This window comes from Pithys albifrons, chromosome 2 (assembly GCF_047495875.1).
Source record: "Pithys albifrons albifrons isolate INPA30051 chromosome 2, PitAlb_v1, whole genome shotgun sequence".
NCBI lineage: Eukaryota > Metazoa > Chordata > Aves > Passeriformes > Thamnophilidae > Pithys > Pithys albifrons.
In genome coordinates, this window is record NC_092459.1 from 108720266 (window position 1) to 108742944 (window position 22679).

General features: G+C 50.8%; 2 protein-coding genes across 4 annotated transcripts in view; one reads left to right on the forward strand and one right to left on the reverse strand.

The window, feature by feature from the left end:
* Nucleotides 1–92: 92 nt before the first annotated feature.
* On the forward strand, nt 93–6275 carry OTX1 (orthodenticle homeobox 1). 3 transcript variants are annotated; one of them, XM_071582042.1, is made up of 4 exons: nt 93–180; nt 2603–3065; nt 3571–3722; nt 4389–6275. In XM_071582042.1, exons 2-4 carry the CDS (start codon nt 2969–2971, stop codon nt 5145–5147), a joined length of 1008 nt encoding a protein of 335 aa, XP_071438143.1. In that variant the 5' UTR covers nt 93–180; nt 2603–2968; the 3' UTR covers nt 5148–6275. The 3 variants fall into 3 exon arrangements, with proteins under 3 accessions (XP_071438143.1, XP_071438142.1, XP_071438144.1); XM_071582041.1 differs by lacking the exon at nt 93–180 and adding an exon at nt 1192–1432; XM_071582043.1 differs by lacking the exon at nt 93–180 and adding an exon at nt 1613–1658.
* A 5022-nt stretch (nt 6276–11297) lies between these two features.
* The window catches only part of WDPCP (WD repeat containing planar cell polarity effector), a 147621-nt gene continuing 136239 nt past the window's right edge, over nt 11298–22679 (reverse strand). The window contains exons 18-20 of the mRNA XM_071582045.1: nt 18634–18728; nt 17137–17165; nt 11298–11437 (exon numbers count right to left, since the gene is read on the reverse strand). Of these exons, the coding sequence (XP_071438146.1) occupies nt 11387–11437; nt 17137–17165; nt 18634–18728 (175 nt within the window). The 3' untranslated portion in view covers nt 11298–11386. The remainder of the gene's footprint in view (nt 11438–17136; nt 17166–18633; nt 18729–22679) is intronic.

A 22679-nucleotide genomic window follows, 5' to 3' on the forward strand; every position in this document is an offset into this window, starting at 1 on the left:
GAGCCTGCGGGGAGGCGTTCGCAATAGGGGATTGGGCAACCGCAGGAGTTGCAAGGGGCTTTGGGGGAGGGGGGTGGGGGCATAGATACCCCCTGATGTGCGTGTGGTGGAGGTGAGGGGCAGCCTCGGGGGGTGTCTGCACCCGCCAGGACAGGGAAGACCAGCCGGGGTGAAGTGATGGTAAGGCAGCGGGAGCGGGGGGAGCGCAGCACGGCCCGGGAACTGCCCCGGCGGAACCGGGGCAAAACGGGGAAGAGGGGCTGGAAGGGGGAGAACTGCCCCCACAAACTCTTCCTCCTCCCTCCTCCTGCCTTTGCTTTTTTGTGAATGGGCCGCGGCGCCTTTGTTGGGGGAGAAGTGCTCGTGTCGCTGACTTTTGCGGGCGAGCGGAGAAGCTTGCTAACCTTCTGTCTACTCATCGGCTCCCTCCTGCCCGGCTTAGACGGTTCCCTCCTCGCACAGGAAAAAGATTTAAAAAGAAGGGGAAAACCCCCAACAACAAAATAAAATGCGGTGTGGGAAAGTCTTTCCCCCGGGAGACCGCGTTCAGGTCGGGGCCGGCGAGCAGCGCCTTTGAACATTAGCTCGCTTTCAGCTCCACTGCAATTAGAGGGAGCTGATTTGGGGAGACCAACAAAAGCCGGGCACCGGAGCCTCGTTAGAGATCTGGGGTTGCTCCGCCGCGCCCCGACCCCGCCGCCCCGAGCGACGAGCGAGACCCCGCGGAGAGGCGCGGAGGGCTCCGTGTCATCTCGCCCCGCTCCCGCGCGGCCCCTGCCGCGGCGCGGATCAGCCCCTAAATCCGAGACACGCTGGGAAAGGTGCAGTCGCTGCTGTTTTATTGGGATTTTAAAACACAAAGTTTGTGAGAGCCCCCGGGCATCGGGGTGGGGGGGCCACGATGCCGCCTCGCCTCTCCAGGAGTGAGCTCCGCGCCGGCGAAGGCGGCGGCCGAAACTTTTTCTGCGGTCTCCTCGGGCGGCAGGGACGAGGAAGGGGGCGCGGAGCGGCGTGGGGGGCTTCCTGAGGGAGGGGACAGCGCTGCGCGGGCGCGGAGCGCCACTAACCCCGCTCTCCCCCGCCCCATCCCGGCACTTCTCTAACAATTCCCACCACCCGCCCTCTCCGCGGAGGTTGCGCGGGGCACTGCGCGCCCGCCCCCTGCACTCCTCCCCCCACCGGCCGGCTCTCCGCGGCGCCGGGGTCGGTGCGCGGGGGAGCGCGGAGCGGCGCGGGGCGGTGCGGAGGAGCCGTCGCCCCGCGCTGCCATTGCCCGGGCGGTTGTCAGTCAGGCGGGGAGCGGCCGGGGATTGGCGCCAGGCTGGTTACGCAGTTGCTTTGCGCGCACATACAAGGGTAGGGCCGGGGGTAGGTGATCAATCCTCATCAGGGCCGCGGCTCCATCGCCCCGACAGCGCGGGCCGCCGGCAAGGTAAACGCGGGGCACCCCGACAAGTCGGGGGTGCGCGGCTCGGCTTCGGGCAGCGCCCCCCCGGCCCCCTCCCCAGCCCGCCTCTCACCTGCCTGCCCCCCTCCCTCCCTCCCTCCCCCGCCGCGCCCCCACCGCGCCCCCCGCCCACTCCGCCCCGCGCTGCCCCGCGCAGCCCCCGCCGCGGCCGTCGGGCGGTCGCTCAGTCGCTCCGCAGGTGGCCGCGCAGGTGAGGCGGGCGGGGGCGGTGGGCACCGCGCTCACCGACGGGGCGGGCGGCGGTGGGACAGAGCGTAGCGGGCCCACGGCACCGCGAGCGGGGGTGGTGAGCGCGGCCGGGCCGGGCCGACCTCGGGATTTTCCTCTTTCTTCTCTTTTTGCACTTTTATTTTCTCCGTTTTCCCCTACCTCTCTCCGCCCGGGACTGGCCGACTCCGCCGCGTCCCCGACAAAGTTATGCAACGCCGGGTCACGGCGCTGCCACCCGACCTGCGCCCGGCCCCGGCCTACTGGGGGGTGCCACGAATCCCCACCCAACATTTACCCACTGGCCATCCAGGGTACCCACCATCCCCCTGGCTGGGGGGATACTTGTCTCAGCCGCGGCAGCGAGGACCGCCCCCGGAGCTCGACGGGACTGCCGGGGGTCTCTCCGCTCCTTCCTTCCCTTGGCGTTTATCTGCGGCATTTTACCACCGAGCCCGCCCTCTGCCTCCCGAGCCGGTCCCGTGTGTTTGTCCCCTCCCGCAGACCCCCGGTCGGGGCCCGCCGCCGTCCCGTCCCGGCTGCCGGAGCTGCGCCCGCTCGGCTGTCGGCGCGCTCCCTTTTCCTTTTCCCCTTTTTAACTCTTATCCATTTCTAATTAAAACGTCCCCGTCTGCTCGCTTTTAAATTAATTATACTTCCCTCTTCTGATACCTCCTTTTGATTCCTAATCCAATTATCTTTTTAAATAATTGCTTTATCTCTCCCGATCGCCGGGCACTGTTACCTCTCGGCACTTGCGCGCAACTCGCGTTCGTTTAAAATAAAATAGTAATAAAACAATCAGAAGGCGCCCGCCCGGTGTCCCCGCGCCGGGTGGGCGCAACCCGCGGGAGCTCCGGGCGCCCCCCGGCAGGACTCGGGGCGGCCGGAGCCCTCACCCGCTTCTTCTCTCCACTCTCTTCCCAGACGCTCCGGCCTCGCCTCTGTGCGAGGAAGAACTCCGCCTGTTTCCCGATCCTCGTTGTTGTTTTATTTTTTTCCCTTCATTTTTATTTTTCCCTCACTTTACCTGTGATCACTCGAGGACCTCGCAACGGTGACGGCTGGACGGAACGAAAAAAAGTCCTTTCACGCTGATTTTCTGCTCCGTTTTTTAATTGTCGTTGGCTTTTAAATTTTTTTTGCCTCTTGTTTGGTTTTTTTCCGGGGGTACTATTTGTCGGCGCTTTTTTTTTCGTCTTTTTTCCCCGCTTCCCACCCCACACATTTGATTTGATTTTGAGTTTATTCTTTTTTCTGCGGGACTTTGGAGAAAACTACCCGGCTTTTAGCATGATGTCTTACCTCAAACAGCCCCCTTACGGCATGAATGGGCTGGGGCTGACAGGCCCCGCCATGGACCTGCTGCATCCCTCCGTGGGGTATCCAGGTGAGTGCCGCGCCCCCCCCCCCCCCCCGCCCCCCAATCCAGCCATCCTCCAGCAAGTGAAAGGGGAAAATTTCTGTCCCGGGTGGGTTTGGAGGAGCTGGTGGGGTTTACGGTTTGGGGTGGATTGTTGGGCGAGTCCTCCCGTTTGCCTATGCCCTTGACTGGGGAGAGGGGATCTAGCTGAATTTCACCCCAGTTGCCGGGGTTTCTTCTTTCTCGTGGGAATTTTTAAAGATAAAACTTTCAAATAAAAAAAAAAAAAGTAGATTTATTTCAACACAACGAAATCTGCCTGTAGCTGCCGCTGGAGCCAGGCCTGACCCTTACCAACCCTGTGCCCCTCGCCCTGCCTGCGGCGGGACGGGCTCCGGCAGCCGTGGGGTGCGGGGGCACTGCCGTTCTTGGGGATCAGCAGCAGGGGTGCATCTCAGGCCGCCGTGCCAGGGGGTGTGCAGAAGGTGCGTGGGGACCCAGTGTGACCAGCGTGGCGATGCTCCTTCCCCAGCCACCCCACGGAAACAGCGGCGGGAACGCACCACCTTCACCCGCTCGCAGCTGGACGTGCTGGAGGCACTCTTTGCCAAGACCCGCTACCCTGACATCTTCATGCGGGAGGAAGTCGCCCTGAAGATCAACCTGCCCGAATCCCGAGTCCAGGTACCAGACTGCGTGGGGAAATCCTGCAGCGCCCTGGGCTGGGAGGTTGAAGGGGCACAGCAGCTCAGCTGGCCCCGCTTAGACCGGGTGCTCCGTCCACACTCATTGCAATTTCCTTGGGACAGAGATGCATGTGGATTCCTGTCCACTGGTTTGCCCCATTCAGCCAAAGTGGGGTAGGGCACTAAATTTTATTTCTATTTTTTGTGTTCTTGTTTTAATTTTATTTTTATTAATATATTTCTGTAACCCTCCACCTGCTTCAGAGCACAGCAGCCCCATTATGTGAGTGCTTCCCAGAAGTACTTCCTCTGGGAACTCCCGGATACCCAACGGGATGGGATTTGCAGGCAGCACCCAAAGCAGGATCTGTCCTCCGAAACCGTATTTTATCATTGTGCCAGGGATATGCACAAGCTGGGACACTCCAGCCGTTGACCCTGGTCATTCTTGCTTTTGGCAGGATGTGGGGCGGCCTGGGAGCCAGACGGGGGTGTTTGGTTTTTTGGGGGGTGCGGGGGATGTGCAGTGTCAATGGCTGGGTGTAGGTGCTCGGAGAACTGGTGCCAGCGTGAGGTTGGTTGGGTGCTCGCAGAGTGAAAAGCCCCTTCTGGGTTCTTTGGGCGCCCTGCTCACACTGCCCTGCACCCCATTTACTCGCTCCAGGTCTGGTTCAAGAACCGCCGTGCCAAGTGCCGGCAGCAGCAGCAGAGCGGCGGCGGGGCCAAGAGCCGTCCGGCCAAGAAGAAATCCTCGCCAGCCCGTGAGAGCTCGGGTTCCGAGAGCAGCGGGCAGTTCACGCCGCCGGCAGCGGCCTCCAGCTCAGCCTCCTCTTCCTCCTCCAGCTCGGCCTCCTCAGCCCCGGTGGGCGCCCCGGCATCTCTCAGCACCCCGGCGTCATCCATCTGGAGCCCGGCTTCCATCTCTCCCGGCGCGGCCCCGGCGGGGGTGACGGTGCCCGAGCCGCTGCCTCCGGCCGCCGCGTCCTGCATGCAGCGGGCCGGCCCCGCCGCCTCCGCCGCCTCCGCCAGTTACCCCGTGTCCTACAGCCAAGGAGGGGGGTACGGCCAGGGCTACCCTGCACCGCCCTCCTCGTCCTACTTCGGAGGCGTGGATTGCAGCTCCTACCTGGCACCCATGCACTCCCACCACCATCCCCACCAGCTCAGCCCCATGGGGCCCTCCTCGGTGCCAGGTCACCACCACCACCACCCGCTGAGCCAGAGCTCAGGCCACCACCACCATCATCACCATCACCACCACCACCAGGGTTACGGCGGCACGGGGCTGCCCTTCAACTCCTCCGACTGCCTGGACTACAAGGAGCCCGCCGCTGCCGCCGCTGCCTCCTGGAAGCTCAACTTTAACTCCCCCGACTGCCTCGACTACAAGGACCAGGCGTCCTGGCGCTTCCAGGTCTTGTGAGGGGCCGATCACCATCGCCCCCAAGCTGCCACTGTCCCCTCACCTGGGGTGTCCCCACCGCCTCCTGGGCAGGACTCTGGCTCTTCCTCCTCCTCCCTCTTCGTTAGCAGTGGCGATGCCATGGGGAGGTCCTGCCACCCCCATCTCTACTGACTGATATTTATTTGCTTCCTGCACCACTCCACCAGGTTTATTATAATTATTATTTTTTTAAACGTAACAGAAGAGGAGTTTAAAAAAAATAAATTAAAAAGCCTAGCGTCTCCCCTGCCGCCCCCCGGGCAGAGGCGCAGGCTGGCTCCTGCCCTGCCGGTGCCCCTCCCGCCACCAGCTTTGCGCGGGGACCCTCAGCCTCTACCGGTGCGGAAGCCCCGGTTTGCTGGTCCTGTACAGCCTCTTGCCGCGGGGAGCGGCGGGAACGATGTAAATACTCGGTCCGTTGCAGTGACCACGATTATTTTTAGTTGATGCTGTTGGGTTGGCATTTATCTAGAGTCTAACATGGAACAGAACGTAAAAAAAATCTTTTTAAGTTTTAATTTTCTTCCCTAAAAATGAATCTTTCCCCGTTTCATGTCCTCCGTCCATCCTCGAGGGCTCTGCACAAGCTTGGCTGTGCCGTCCTGGGGCAGGGAGGGGACAGCAGCCATGGCAGATGCCCAGAGGGGTGTCAAAGGGGGAGGGAAAGGCTGCCCAGCTGATCCGCAACCTGCAGACCAAAAAAAATCCAAAACTTTTGGAAAAAAAATAAAAAGGAAAGAAAAAAGCTGTTAACAAAGTTTTGGTTTATTTTTTGGGGGGAGGGTTGCAGGGGCAAGCAGCTCTGCTTTGGGGCTGAGGGTGGGGCGCACGGCTTTTCGGGATGTGTTCTTTGGTTTGGTTTCCGTTTTGGTTTTCTTGAGCCCCTTCCGTCGGTCGGTACGTTGTGGCGGGTCGGGGCTGCAGCCCTGCGTTGCCTGCGCGCCTCGCCCGCTTGGGCTGGGGCTTTCCGACAGCTTTGCCCCGCAGGGGGGAGAGGGACCGTGTAAGTGTGATTTCTGATGCCGTAACCCCACGCTTATCCCTCCAACTGTAAGGCAACGCCCCTCCTTTCTTCCCCTCCACCCCAATAAAATCTAAACTAATAAATGCAGTGGTGTCCTGTCCTCCTTCCTCCCTCCCTCCTCCTCTTCCTCATGAAGCTTTCCTCGGGTCAGTGAGACGCTGGGAAATATTTCCTGGTGGGTCCCGGCATGATGGGGGTGTGTGTGATGAGTTTGCGAGTGCTCTGGAAGGGGACGCACCGCCACTTCTGCGGGTGTGGGCTGGGGACTCAGTCTTACGTTAATTGACGTTTAATTGGTTACTGATTTATTGCTGCGCCGTGGTGCCGGTGGAACCCCACGGGATGTGCAAACGCTGGTCGAAACAGCAAATCCCCTATAGCTGGTGGGGCAGCCTCCCGAACTGGGGACCCACGGGCAGGCCTGAGTTGTGGTGCCGGGGTGCCAGGCAGCCGGACCTCTGCCCACCGTGCAGCGAGGGGTGTTCGGCACCCAAGCGTCCAGCGCTGGCTCCCGGCCGTTCCACTGCCGGCTGTGGTCCAGCCGGGAAAGACAGGGAGATGAATTATTTCTGGTGACAATTCCCCTCCTTTATTTATTTCTTTTTCCCCCAAGACCTTCCCTGCAGTTGTTGGAAACCGTCAGCTGGTGCTGTGGCTGTTCCTGCTCGCACAGGACCGGGGCTGAGGGCACGAGCGGGGCCACTGCCAGCTCTGCTTGGGCCATTGATGCACTGCTCGGGGGGCATCCCCAGATTCCCATCCTCCTCCCCGTGGTCTCGCATTAATGCTCACTGCAACTGGGAGCTCCGGGGCTGTGCCGTGTGCCCCCAACCCTGGTTTCCTCAGGCACCCCGTGGCAGTGGGGACCGTGGTGAGGCGAGGGGTGTGCTCTGCGTGGCCACTTCGGGGAGGGCTTCACAGACCCGCCTCCTGTCCCACCTGCCCGCGCTCTGCCTCCCCAGCATCCTGGTGGATGCCAGCGGAGCTGGCAGGGATTCTGCTGCTGCGGTGGGAAATCCAGTGGGGTCAGCCCTAGGTGCCCTCCGCGCATCCTTCCAGGATTGTGGCCATGGCATAGCCCCGAGCAGGGGGTGGCTTCCCACACCCCACGGAGCAACGGGAAGTGATGAGAGGGGACAAGCACAGAGGAGTCAGTTTTAGGGGATTTTTCTTTAAGTGGTTCTTTTCCTGGTTGTCTCCTTCTGTGCATCTATATACACGAGTATGTATGCACATACTTGAGTGTTTATTTTTACAAATGTATCTAGACCTTTAAAATAATTGTTCTCTTCTGCAAAAGCACAGGTAAGACACTCATCACACTAGCGTGGCTGTACAAGCAGTTTGAGGGAGGGATGTGCATGCTGGCTCCAGTGCAGCAGCCCATGCATCCCCAAACCCTTCTTTTAAAGGGGCAAATATTAACACAGACCTCCTGGGACTGAAGAAAAAAAAATCTGTGCTGGGCATGAAATGAACCTCCCAGATTTAATGGGCACCTGAGAGACAAGACCCAGCAGTTGTATAAAACACACTGCCCCAAACAGACACTTTCCATCTTCTTTAGACAAAAATTATGCACACTTCATTATCCTTGTAAACTGTGTTCCATTATAACTCAGTAAATCAGTGAGGCTGAGACACACAGCCAAGAGGGGACCCTCAATTTCAGTTTTGGTGACGTGGTCCTAAACCTCTTCCTGCAGTGCCCCACAGTGGGCTGGGAGTCTGCTTTGGGGTTTGGGACTCCAAGCAGTGCTTGTCTCCTCCTGCAGCAGCACCCTGTGCCACCAGCCAGTGGCTTGTCCAGCAACTCCCACACTGGAATTGGGGTGTTTTCCTGTCCTGCTCACACAAATCCAGAGCATGGTATTGAAGCAGCTGGCAGCAGAGGCACAGATGTGGACCAGATCACATCAAATCATGACTTTGCCCTCAATGCTTTGCTTCCTTTTTTTATTTTTTTTTCAGTCAGTGCCAGAAGGGAGGATGAGACATGACTTGTGCATGTTGGTGGGTGAGTATGATGGGGTCATACCCGAGTTTGAGGGGACCCTCAGGACCCTCCCTGTTTTGCCCGCTTGAGCAAGGGAGCAAACATCTCCCACTGTGGGCTTCCTCGAGGCTTGAACAGGCACAGCCACCCTGAGCATGAGTCATGGCAGGTAAAGTGGCACAGTGCCTTGCCACTCACTGCCTGCTGCTTGGCTCCAGGGGCAGGCACCAGCAGGATTGCCAAGGTTTTTAGGGCAACCTGGTTCTGAGACAGCTGCCGGGCTGGCTCGTGCCTCACTTCTCAAGCAAGAAGACTTCTGGGTGCATAGCTACTGTAATTATTATTATTTTTTTATTAAAATAGCTTTTGCTGCTGAAGCACGGAGCTGCCAGTGGCCCAGGGGTGCAGCCACAGTGCCGAGATGTGCTGGGTTACCTGGCACGAGCTGTGAAGCTCCGAGTGCCGGCAGCTGCCTCTGCTCCCAAACACCTGCTCCAAAGGCACGTGTGGGGCTTTCCTGCTCATAAGTGAAGGGCCAGGATTAGGCGTGAGGGGTGAGAAGGGCAGAACGGAGAATATTCGCCAGCTAGGGCTGTCATTTGCTTTTATACTTGGAGCTTCCTGGACCCGGAATAATTGATGACCTATTGGCTGTTATCAGAGTATTTGCTCTGAGCTGAGCCCCTGCTTGGGAAGCTTTGCCGTTAAACCCCCACATGTGGCAGGGAGCTGTGACAGGTGATGGTGTGAACACTCTCAGTGGTGCAGAGGTGGACAGAGGCTGGGCAGGGCTGCTGCTGGCTGGGGTGACCAACTCCTCTTTTGAGTGCAGGATGTGCTTTGGGAATGCAAATTGTTATGGCCAAGCAAGAATTAAATTATTAAAAAATTATAACTATAAATTGTGTTGAAAGTTTCAGAAGTCATACCCACTAATATGACTTACTACAGCTATTCTGCAGACAGCCCTTCTGGCAGGGCACAGAGAAAACAGGTGATTACAGCTGAATAAGGAGCCATCGGTTTGTGGTTTTCCCGGTGCTGACCTCTGTGTTAGCCAGTCTCTGCTAATTCAAGCTCTTTGAGTAGCAATTAATGCACATAAAGTCCCATGGTGGTTCCAAACTTGTTTTGATTTTGTCAATAAAAGTCTGCAGGTGTACCTCCCAGCTGAGGAAACTGTACTGGGGAGCGCTTCTTTCATGTCGTACAGTCGAGCACAAAATGCTGTGGGGAAGGAGGAGGGTGAAAATGATCACAGGGCTGAAGCCCAAAGGAAAACATACGCCTGTTTCCAGTTAAATCCCTATTCAACATATTTTTTTTTTTTCCAGGACAGACAGGACTTTTCCAAGAAAGTCACAAGAGGATTTTTATTTTAATGAAAAACCGCAATTTTAGGAAACAGCATTCTGGACCTTATGTACATTTCTAGTATCACTTCCTGTATATTTTTAAGCTGAAATCCTCTTAGCATGCAAAGTAAATAGATTATGATATACTGAAGGATTAAGAATCACTGTCTGGTGTCAGATTAATCCCTCATATAGACCATCACTTGTACTGACAGAAATATGGCTGCAGTTCAGCAGAATGGCTGCATGGCAAGGCAACGTGTCGCAGCCTCTTATGCAGGACGGGACCCCCATCACCGTGTCCATCACTGTGCCACGTGTTCTGCAGAAATTAAATTTCCATCCATGGGACATTAAAGGCACGTTCCTCTGCCAGCACAGGGCAGAGCACGGCTATCACTGTCACAGCTCTGCCTGGGGAGGTGATGTGGCAGCCTGCTCTATCTCAAAGCTCTCCTTAATTATTTTTATCCTGTTGGGTGTACAAAACCCAATGGATTGCAGCCCCTTCACTCCCTTCAAACCCGAAACCAAAGTGTGTCCTTTGAATATACTCATGGAAAGGTCCCAGTTGGGATGAAATGCCAAAATGCTGCAACCAAAATCACCCACTGGGCAGCAGAATTTCAACTCTAAGGGGGAAATGGCTGTGACAGCAAGCCCAAATATTTTATTTGGGTAAATACAGAATTTTTGTTCTGGTGACAGCGAGCCCAAATATTTTATTTGGGTAAATACAGAATTTTTGTTCTGGTGAGAGTGAGCCCAAGTATTTTATTTGGGTAAATACAGAATTTTTGTTCTGGTGACAGCAAGCCCAAATATTTTACTTGGGTAAATAAAGAATTTTTGTTAACAAAATACTTCTAATGGCTTGTGGCTTTTTATTTTTTTTTAAACATTGTGCTTTTATTTTCAGTCCATCATACAGATTTGTTTACCATACAAAACCAATATCAAGAAGCTCACTGGCTTTGGGTTGCAACCACCCAATGCTCCCCAAAAAGCTCAAGATTAATCCTCACATGTGCCTGTGGCTGAGTACACAACATCTATGTCTGAACACTCTGTGCTCGATCAAATGGTGGGAAGACAGACCCAAGATGATGCTTGTCCCTCTCTTCATTGCCAGAAAAAATAGAGGGCTGAAACAGGTTACATTACCTTGTCAGTGCATTTTTTCTTTCTGGTTAGAGGAGGCAGATTAAAATCTGGACTCCAATGGAATGATGTTTAAGAGGCTCCACATCTTTTTTTTCAAGGCAAAATAATGGTTATTCAACTAAGATGATATATCTAGATATGAAAATTGAGAGCATTCTTTGAAAAATGCTGCCGACTGTGAAAGGCTGCTCTTTCACAGAGGTATCCTGAGTGAAGATCTTATCTACTGGTATCTCAATAGGACGGTTTTCAGAGCCTTAAGTGGAAATTCAAATCTGCTTCCAAGTGAAGATTGTAAAAACATATAATGCATAGAGGATTGCAGACTTCCTCCTGAAAAGCTTATGGATTCATCCAAGAAAATCCCCAAATTTTTCAGCACTGAGTTTGTACAGTAAATGAGGATCTGCAATTGCTCCCTTTTTTGATGTCTTTGAACGACATGATGAAAATGTCACCAAGTTGCCCTCCACAAGGACACACAGGGTACTTTGTGAATGGACACACTTGTGTGAACTCAGAAATAATTTGGAGGTCTAAGGGCAGGCTATTTTCTAAGCCTGTTGTCTTGTCATCTGCTAGTGGTCAGAGTCAGGGCTGGCTGGAAGTTCTCTGAAGGACTTCCCGTGAACTCCACCACCTTGGTGAGGTTTCCTCTTCTTTGCTGTGGGAGGCTCAGTCACACCAACCCGAAGTGCACGATTTGGAGAGATCCGCTGCCTCTGCTCTCCTGTGGGGGAAAGGCAGGCAGGATCAGGCGTCAGGGACAGGCAAGGAGACACAGCAACACAGATAATGGAAATACCATCCCAACCCAGGCAGAAGAGACAATTGCTGACACTATCCCATTTTGGCCTGGGAATGAAGGATGCAGTCCCAAAGCGATGGATCTTGCCTTGTGGTTCAAGGTAAGGCACCTCTCATACTTCTTTTAAGTCCCTTCACAGACCCATCCCAGCTGTTCCTGGAAAAATGGGCTGCAGCTTCAGCAGCTGCTGCCAGTGTCCCCTGAGATATGAGGGGGTGGGAGTTGAGGCTCATCCTGCCTTTTAGGCCCCTTACCTGGCGCCTGGAAGCTTATTGGCAAAAGTGAAACTTTATATTTTTGTTACCTTTTAATTAAAACATACTGCGAACAGCACAAGGCTGGGCTCATGCCAGCGGGTAGCCAGCCAGGTTCTCAAAGTTACGAGAGGATGGCACTTTGCATTCCTCATACAATGCAAATATGCTATTTAAGCACAAACCCCCATCCTGCACTCAGGGTGAAACCCCCAGCCTCTGGTTTTGCAAAGGACATGACAATGGGGGGAGTGCGTGCCACAAATAGAGGTTATTTCATAACATGGGCTAGCGTGCCTGCGAAATGCATGAAATACTTTGCCTTGGAAAGCGATGTAGTCTAGTGAGTCATTGCTTTCTTTTGAATTACAGATGAGTAGCCAGCCCTTCATGATGCAAAGAAAAAAACTAGGTGTGGAGCTGGAAACAAAGGGAAATGTGTGTTTGTCCTGTCTCGGAGGGCAAAACACGCAGGTTGGCGTGGGAAGAGAGGGTGGGCTTGGCCCCAGGAGGTGGCTGTCAAGGCTGTGTCAGGTGGGTGAGGGCAGACAGGACTCATATGAGTGACTCCCTGGCTCCTTGGCTTCATGAAAGATGAAAAAAAATCCCTTAACACTTGAAGTTTCAAAAGGAACCTTTACCAGAGCAGTAGCTCCATCTCATGGCATGTGCATTTCACCACAGAGATAGAGATTTCCCTCTGAAACAGCACTCCCTCCTATGACCTCCCTACCTCAGCATGGAGGGAGCAGCAAAAGTGCAATGTCTCCAGACAAGCACTGTATGGACACTGAGTTTCCAGTCCATTGCTTGGCTTTTCCTTGCAGGGAGAGGATGAGAGGTGGCCCTGCCACAATACGACCCCGTGGTAATTCTCAGAGGTAATTTGAAGATGACGAGGAAGTGTCCCCAATGTCCCCCCCAAACCAGTGCTTGTACCCGAGACCCCACCAGGCTATTCCAGTGTGGAAACTTGAAGCACTGTTTCACCACTGAGACTTCAAGGAGGTTATGAGCTGCCTTACTTGGCAGCAGTCCTCATGGTGGGGCTGTGTGTATGTGCCTTGCTTTTCAGGTGGCTTCAAGCTTTCTGTGGGCTCTTCTTGCTCTCTGAATGACACTTCTAAGAGTCATCGCAAAACAGGATTTTTTTTTCCAGTAAAGCCCTGAGGAACATCAGTGGCTGAAGGTGAGGAAGGGGTGGCTCTTTGTCCCTAGGGCTGTGTCAGGGCTTGATGCAGAGAGGTTTCTGCTGGTGGTTGCTCTGAGCACCAACAGAACAGGTGGGAAGGTGAATGCAGGCTGAGAAAAAAACCCCACACCATGTCTGACCATATAGAATTCAAGTAGGTCCCTGTAGTTCAAGGCTCAGGGTCTTGAGTGCATCAGATAGATATCTGACCTGGGGTTTGTGATTTGTGATTTGTGCCACTCTCTGGGGAGAGGTGAACAAGAACCCAGCTCTGCAGACCTACTTCCTTTTTTAAAAAATACTTTTCAAAAAATCCTGTTTGCAAACATCTCTGGTCACACTAAAGAAGAGTTGCCGGTGTCGTGTGGGAAGTCTGTGATGTGGCATCAAGCTTGTAGAGGTATTTAATGTAAAGAAAAGGCTGAAGAGTGGTAATGACTGGAAGCCTCTCCTGATATTTGTATCTTTTCTGATGTAGCACCCCAGCAATAAAAGCCACTGTAGTAATTTGATGAGAATTGACTTTCATAGTGCAGGAAAAGGGCTGTTAAGGAACAGGGGAAGTCAGCACTACAGTGCTGCTTCCTATGGTGAAGAGCCACTAGTCATCCAGAGAAGGAAAACATGAATATCCTGACAGGAGAGCATCTACTTGTGCCCTGGAGAGTTCAGATCGTGGGACTTTGCATGGTAATGATGTGGTCCCGCTCTGGCAGGTGAAGGGAGGAGCGGTACGGGAAGGCACACCCTGTAATTGAAAAGCCACTAAGTCATCTCGGACCTGCAGGGATAGCAGGATGGAGGCAGTGGTTTGCTCTGTCTCCACAGGTCTGAGGCAGATGGAGGATCCTTTTGCTCTTCTGGAGTGGGAAATACAGAGAAACCTTTCCCCGCCTGCTGTAGTGCTCCCACGAGGCTACACTTCTTCTTCTGGGGATTATTCTCAAGGACGTGATAAAAGTGGGAAAGGCCAAGAGTGGGAAAGAGGAATAAATGAAAGAGCCATGGGAAATTATTTTAAACACCTGCTTTTTTTTTCAGATGAAGACTGCTGATTCCAGGCTGCAGGAATGGCTATGTGGAAGGATATGGCTGTTGTTAGGATCCATAGGTTCTACTCCTTTTCACTGGAAATGCCTTGTTTCCCTTGAATAGCATCATATCAAACTATTCTGGCTGATAGGTATTAATTCAGCTGAGTGGTGATATATTAAAAAAAACATTTGGTAGCCATAAGGCACCATAACAGTACCTTAAATTGCCATGTCTTTGGTCCAGAAACAAGAGAGGAGTTAAGAATGTTTTCCAAAGGGTCTTGCTTGTGCCAAGGTAGGTGACCAGGGTGTTGGGAGCCTTGGTTTCGCTTATCTAAGTCTGGGTGCTGCTAAATGGAGATATTCTGAACTAACTTACACTGTTTGCTCAAGACTATCAAATCCCAGAGTAACATAGGAGGGACCTCTGGGATTGCCCTGCTCAGAGAAGCAAGACTAGGCTGAGTCTCAAGCAGAGTGGTCTTCCAGGCTACCCTAATCTCATCTCCAGTCTTTTCTGGAAGACAGGACTCAACATGAACACCAAATCCTGACCACTCCAAATATTGTGGATGGGATGCTCATTTCTCATTTGTTTCAACCCTGTAGCTTGAGGGCCCCTACTCAAGCAAACCATGCAAGGGCAAGAAAAGCTGCAGCTTATTCTCACTCCTCTGGCATCTACCTACGCTGTCCCCACCTTCATCCTCAGTGATGGGATCCTCTGGCCAGCACTGGTCCTAAACCAGTTTGGCAAAGCTGGTTTGCATTCATCCACTTATGAGCTGAGACCACCACACCAGCCCTCACGCGTCACCACCCTCACCCCAAGGGGCTGCAGGTGGCACACGTGTAACCTGTGCTCGTGCAAAGCCACGGGCACTGCCAGAGGGACTCAGGTGGCCCCCGTGGTAGCACAGTCCTGCCTCTGAGCCACCTCTCACAGGCTGTAGGGCTAATGCTTTCCTCCAGAAACAAATCTTGTTCAACAGCTTGAGCACTGCTTGGCTGTGTGACAACCAGCTGCTCTGGCAGGTCACTGGGAACAGCTTGTTGCATGATCTTTACAGTTTCAGGGAGGAGAAGCTTCCTCATAGCTGAGAGAGCAGTGAACGAGGAAGACACGTGCTGTGGTGCCCCTACAAAGTGTAGGGCCCATTTCAGACACATTCCCACTGAGGTCTCTGTGGACATTTGTGCTGGCAATAGGCCACTTCTGGCTCCAGCCTATCACCAACAAACTGGGAAAGGAGGGCAAAATGAATCCTCCGTCTCGCAGCCACAGGGCTCTTCCTGTAGAATTGCCTGTGCAAGAAGGGCCAGGTTTTGGGTGTGCTCCCCTTGGGTGGCACCAAGCCCAGTATTGTGTGAGCTCCTGCTGAAGCAACATGAGGGAAGTGGTGGCAGGGGGATGCCAGACCAGGGAAGCCGGAGGGTGACAGTGGGACCTCTGGGATGAGCTGTCCATCAATGTGCTGATGCAACAGGCTGGTGGTGGTGTCCAGGTGAAGGGCTGCTTCCTCTCTTCCTTTGGTCCAAAGCAGCTCAGATGGAGGTGCCCCACTTCCCTGTGCACAAGCAGCTCTGTGATGCATGCTGAAATCAAGACAATTTCAACCAGGTCACAGAGGTCACACTTTGACCCACCAGCTTTTAGTAATGGTGACCACTCAGCTGCAGTAACTTTTTGGAACCAAAGAATGCTTCGACCACTCCCTTGGATAAATCCTTAATGATGTGATGGCAAAGCTTTCTTGTGTGTATCACTCTTGTTATACAGCCTGTATGTTTGGGCTTGTGGAGTTCATTGTTCTAGTCCAGAGCTTTCAAATTAACTTCTCAGTTTATTAATTCAACTGCTTATATGAAGGCAAGCAGCATCTTCCACACAGCTCTGGGAAGGAGCTAACTGCTGGCTAACCCTGCTGCAAGCCCAGGGATCCCACCAATGTCTCCAGACCACCACTGCTGCTGTGTTTTACTTTAGTCTGTATCTTGGGACCACAAAATTCATCCAAAGGCCAACAGAGACATCCTTTCAGTGTGAGAATTTCCCACAGGTGCGACTCCAGTGTGGTGAACTCTGGCACCTGGTCCCCAGCCTTTCCCCATCCTCCACCCAGGCAAAATGTGCAAGGGCCCGCAGAAGGCTGCAGAGGTGGGGCTGGTGTGTGTTCTTCTTCAGTGCTTCAGGACTGGTAGAACAGCTCTTAGAGCACAATTTTACTTGGCACAGGCTGGTTTTGTAATGAAAGAAATAAATAAGTGCCATCCTGCTCTGCTGGGAGGTTGAAGTGCTTCCTTTCTTTTTTTTTTTTTTAACGATCTGTTTGCACCGAGGCCAAACACTGAATACTTTGGCCTCAAAAACAGAAGTTTAAACAAGAACTGTAATTGGGAGGAAGCTCAAACACAGGCACTCTTGTGCCTTCATCCACACTGTCATGAAAACTATTTTATTATTTTTTATATTTTATTTTATAGTTTTATTTTTTGCTTTAAAGTAGATCTGAAGGAGTGTGTTGGCACTACTGACTCACCAGCTTTGGAGGCAGGCTCTGTATTTGTGCTCTGTATGCACCCCAACCAACATCCAACCACCTCGGATACCAAACCAGGTCAGGAGAGAATGTCCCCATGGGAGACAACTGTAGCTGAAGGATCTGAGGGACAGGGCAGCGTCTCCCTGCCCACACTGAGCTTCTTGCAGGCTGGGAGGATGTGAGTCAGTGCAGGAGAGGGAGGAGGACACAGGACTGGAGGTTGGCAGTGGGGGAAGGGATGGACCACCTTTTTTGGCAGCACCTTACAGTTAAATCAGTTCAAAGTTATCATGAAACCATAGGGTCATATTTCACCCCTCTTTACTGCAGTCTTGCTTTTGAAAGTGCCAATACAAGTGCCAGTTAGTTTATGTAAGATAAACATGGATGGAGGACAAGACTTTTATGTTCTGTGCTCAATACAAAGCAGCAGGTGAAGCCCTGCTCTAGCAGAGCAGTATAGGAGCATTTCTACCAACTTCAGTGAGAGCCCTGCAGGCAGACAGCTTGCAGGGACAGGCTTGGGGAGTTTCAGGAAGCTTCAAAATTAAGTAAATAATAATAAGCAGAAATAAAAAATAAGTCAGACATGGGTTACCTGCTCTGAAGGAATGGCTCTCATATTTCCTTGAAAAAAAGAAACAAACAAGAAAACTCACTGTGTTATTTACATTCCATTTAACTCACTGAAAAACCCAAACAAACAAAGGTATGGTATTAGGTAACTTTCACTTTTTTGACAAAACACAGCTATTTTATATCATGTTATTCAATGGATACATTAAAATATTTAATATATTGCTTATACAAGTCTATACACGTAGGATATGTATATTCCCCCAAATACTACAAGTTAAAGCAACTATGATCTTTGTGGGTAAGGCAGTGTGGAGATGCAAGGCCAGCAATGGACTGGGGATCCCACATTGTCCCGGCACGGTGGAGAGCTGTTGCACGACTGGCATGCACACACTGGGACAAAGTTGTGGCTGCAGCACACCTTTCTGCCTGTACAGTGGTAGCTCTGGGGTGGTGGGGCTCAATACAGGCTGCCTGTCTGAGTGCTTTCCTTCTGTCTTGGGAGGGTTTTGCAGTCTGTGTGCTGCCAGGTTGCTGCAGGAGGTGCTTGAGGATGAGGCTTCATGTTTCAACTTGAGCCAAATTAACAGCTGCCAACATCAAAAAGAAGTCCTGCTGCAGGTAATGTCCTTCTGCCCCTCACTTAGTGCTGTCTGTGGTGTCTTCTAATCCCCACACAGGGCTCATGGCATGGACAAAAGCCCACGTGAAAGAAAATGGTCGGGTTAATACACTGTCAGCTCCCATGGATGTGGGTGGAAGAAGGTGGTGAGGGGGCAGCAGGACCTTCCCCTTTTGGTGGTGGCAAGCTGCTAGTTCAGCCTCATTGTATGGTGGAAGTGCACTGGTAACCAGCTTGTTTGAAACAATCTACTTCAGTTGTGGCTATAGGAACTGCAGTTACGCCTGGACTGGCTCTGTCAGCGTGTCTGGAGACTGGCTCTGCTCCTACACACTTGTCAGCAGTGATGGGACACCCGCACAAGGCAGAAGATAACAATCCTCGTCTCATCCCTTGTGCTGACACTCTTACCTGCCCTTGCCTGGCTGACTTCACAGGACAACTCTTTAACTGTGACTTTCTCCTCTGCTACACTGCTGCACTGCATTGCCTCTGCTCCGATGGAGACACCAGGCACTGCTGAAGCAGGGCAGCCACCCTCTCCTGCCCCAGAGCCCCTGCTGCTTCACAGGCCATGCAGGCAGCAAGGCCCTGCTGCTGCATTGCACTGGGGAACACAGAAACAGTGGCTGAAAGTAATAAACCCTTGCCTGTTTTTGTTAAATCATGAATAACTGCTGCAAGATAAAGAGGTTGATATGATCAGTTGACTTATTCCACCTTCCATGAGCTGCTAGCCGAGTCCTCTCTGTGCTAGAAGTACACAAACAAAGCTCACGCTGCAATGCCACTGACTTATTTTTATATCTGACATTCAAATTAATTTTCAGGATACTAATCATTATTTTTAGCTTCATACCCTTGTGCTTATTTGAAAGAGACTTGTTCACTTACCTTCTTGGCTGCTGGGAAAGGGTTTTCTGATCAGGGAGGTGGTGTGGCCATCCATTCCAGACTCAGTTTCGTCTACCTGTCTGCAGCTGGTAGGTCTTTGGAAACAAAACAGAAGTGATAGAAGGGGAGGGAGCAATGACTGCACAGTTGGGCAGATACTGCACAGCAGAGCAAAGCTGGTTTGTTTGTTTTTTATCTTTTCAAGTATACAACAGCTCATGTAAATTCCTGGCTACAAATTGTAGCTGTTTCCTATCAGATGCCAGTAGGTTTGTTGACTGAGCATCACTAGGATCACTCCTTTGGCCATGCAGTCACTCCAGCACTGTCCTGTCATTCAAAGATGAGATGTAAAGCTGGTGTTTTTTGGAGCAATTACAGTTTTGTTAAGCAAGACAGACTGGGGACATGCATTGCACATAGCAGGCACCAGGCACTGTTGGCAACCTGCATGAAGGAAGGTGGGTGGATGTCAGGAGAGGAGGTTGTCAGACCAAAAAGGCAGTGCTGATTTTCTACAATTTTTGCAGTTAAACTCTGCCACCACACTCCTTCCATCACTGAAATCCAAGTTGTAAAGGAGCTGCAGGGACGAAAGAACCAGTTATGTATTATGGAAAATGGAGATGGATTTTTTCCATTTTTTTGTTTTTGGTTTTGCTAGTCTTGGTTTCTTCACTCATCATTAATCTCTGCTTACATAGGTATGTGGAAAGGCAATCCATTCCCAATGCAGTGCAACTGGAAATTTGGAGATAATGTTGTGCCACCTTGGCTTTCTGGCTTGCTGCTTGTCCTGCCATCCACAAACTGCCAAGTGCTCAGTGAAGTCCAAGGAAGCACTGCCTTCATCAAGGACAAGTCAAATGGAGAAAATAAACCAAACATCCAATGCCAGACCACCTGGGAACTCCTTTGGGAAGATTCTCCTCATTTGAGTGACTTTTCCTCCTCTGTGGATGTAGTCATGTTGGACTCCAGTAGTGTTTTACCCAAGGGTGGCTTTCAGATATGGCAGCAGAGTAGTTGTGAGAATAAAAATGTGAATGCTTGTTGCAATACCTGATTTCTTAACTGTCACAGTCCAAAACCTGGCTCAGCTTTGATAATACAAATAATACATTCCAGGCACAAACAGCCCTTTATTACTGAGGAGAACATAAATAACCAAAGAAAAAGCTCAGATTTTTCCTGTGCCTTTCCCTTCACACTCCCAGTCGGGCAGCAGCTCTGTGAGCAGCTGGGCATATGTAAAGCAACTAAAAGCAACTCTCCTCATCAGCTTTCTCGAGACATTTTTAAGCTGCAATAATGCAACTCTCCCATCACACTAAGCTTTATTGGTTCAGTAAAAGAAACTAAGAAACTTCATTGGAGACCAGATTATGCTGCTTGCAAAAGCAGGGGGATTCTTCTGCTCTCCGACCCCATTATCTCCTCCGTGGTGTCTTGATCAGCTTTCTTACACACAGCCCCAGATTCTGCCAAGACCCGCAAATTGCTTTTTTGGCTGCCAAATTGCCATAACCCTTCTATTTTTATGTTTTAAAAGAGCTTAAAACCCTCCATCCTCTTTGGATATGTCTTTAAAATTGACCAGTACTGGGAGGATTTCACGTATATCCAAAGGCTTAGAAGAAGATGTTACCTCTACCGAGCTTCTAGTTTTACAGTCAACAGAGATGAAAAGCGCAGCGGGGATAAAAGGAACTTAACCAGTTCTGTCTAATGCATATAAATCTACCTAAGAGCTCAAGGCACTGGAAGTACTCAATGCACTACGTTTATCTGAGTCTAAGATACAGAAATGGGTCTTCAGCCCACATGCCACATGTCCCATTTTGATGCCAAGTTAATATGAATTAAGAGACTGAGATGAATAAACAAGGTCAGTCTGGGCTGGGCCAAGTTGAATCAATGTAAAATAATTGTCAGTATTTTCTGTCAGCAACGCTGGTTTATCTTGGCTCAGGATTCTGGGTGCTATAGATTATAAAATGTTTTCAGTGGAACCGTTGGCAGAAATTTTATTGATTTTTCTTTGTTTTGTGAATGCTGGAAAAATTTCCATTAAGTATACACACCATTCATGTGATGAAGCCAAATTGCTTTTTGAAACTTTTCTTTCTTCAAGTGTGCTAATGCGTTAATACATTAGCAATCTAATTTAATCAAGAGGACCTTTGTCTGGAATCAAGAGGCCCTAGAGCACACCTCGATGCATCTTGAGTATTTATGGGCTAGGAAGAGTTAATTTTGTACTTTCAAGGTGCTCTATGCACACTGGCTAATTAATTTGCCCCTTTGAATTTGGTAACATATTATCTCAGTTTTACAGATGTAGAAATCGGGAATGCAACTCTCACAAAGCCATGAATATCTGCCTGCTGTTGCATTCTCGATGCACATGAAGCTCCTGGGCTGAGCAGTGGCAGAGAATGGGAAGGAAGGATGCGGCAGCCAGGCAGGAATAGCACTGCTGAGCTGCTGGATCCCAATCCTGACAGGACTTTGCTACACATCACCACATCCCTGCACTGCACCTCTTAATAGAGTCACTTTGGAACTGAAAATTGTCAGGGCAGATAGAGCAGCTTGTAGGATTATACCTGGACCTGGCAGACTGTATTTCTCAGCCTATATTCCTGCTATATTAAGACTAGATTTGCTTCCTGGTTAAAGGGGACTTTTGAAGAAGATAATTGAAGTGTCGTAACAGTGATGAATGCTTATTTTATTTGCAGGGAACAGTGAAATAAGAGTAAAAATTTCATTTAGTGTTGTTTTTTATGTGACACGCAAAAGGGGATGCTGTGGGATAACTCTGAATTTCTCTCTCTGTTGTGATTTTATAACCAACATATGCAAATATGAAGGACTCTCAACACTTCCTGAGTTTTCATCAGTGATGCTACAGATTCAAAATACAAACATGCTTCTGGGCTTAAATAAAAACCATGTAGAGAGGCAGAAATATGTGTATTTTCAAGTACATAAGCATCAAGAAAGTTTTATGATGAAAAATCACTGTGATGATATACACTTTTGCCTTCTATCCTAATCACTTGTATTAAAAAAAAACACAGCCTAATTAAAATAGTTCTGATTTGGGGGATGGGGACAAGGTAGATGGATAATAGGCTAAAAAATGTCCAACCCAGCTTCACACACATCCTGACACTCTGCAAGTTATTTAAACTCACAATGCATTATGGTAAGGCAACAGAGTGACACATTGATGGGGTGGAAACCCACACTGCAGCTACCAAGGCCAGTGGCAGAGGAGTGAGTGCAGCCATAGCTCTGTGCTGACTCTTACATGCCACATTCTGGCATGGGCACAGGAACTCAGTGGTTGACTCATCCACAAACAAGCTGTCCCACAGGCAGTAGCTCAGTTCCTTTGTGCTGCTGAGAGAATCAGCATGCTTCCTTGGTCCTCTGAACATTATTTTCCTCAATTACAGGCTTTTGCTGCAGTGCTATGCTGATCAAAATGTTTTCATAAATAGATAACAAAAATAATGGGAGGACAAGAACTGCTGGGCTTTAGCATAGCTGGCACTTGGAAGGAGAAAATGGCAATGGTCAATGGCAAAAGTAAGACAGAGATGACATCTTTGTCTTGTAAAATTATTCACTGGACTGTGCACTGTTGGTGGTATTCATTTGTCCTGTTTGAGTGAAAGAAATCACATAGCAAATGAGATATTGCTCCCTGGAGTGTCCTCCTGAAATCTTCATTGCCCATAACTTTGTATGTGTGTGTATGGTTCAAAAAGTTGACTACAGCTCTCCAATGGCAAGAACAGTATTGCTACTTTCATAAAATGTCATGAGGCTAAATCAAGAATAAGTTCTCAAAGAAATAATTATGAATAATCATTTTGTTTCCAGCCTTCTCCATCTCTGTTCTATCCCTGTCCCCATCCCAGATTATGACTCTCCTGGTTAGGCAAAGGAGATGATGATGATGTGAAGAGTTAACTGAGGTGATTTTTTAGTCATGCAGCCTGAAAATTGGGCTCCAGTTACACACATGCAGA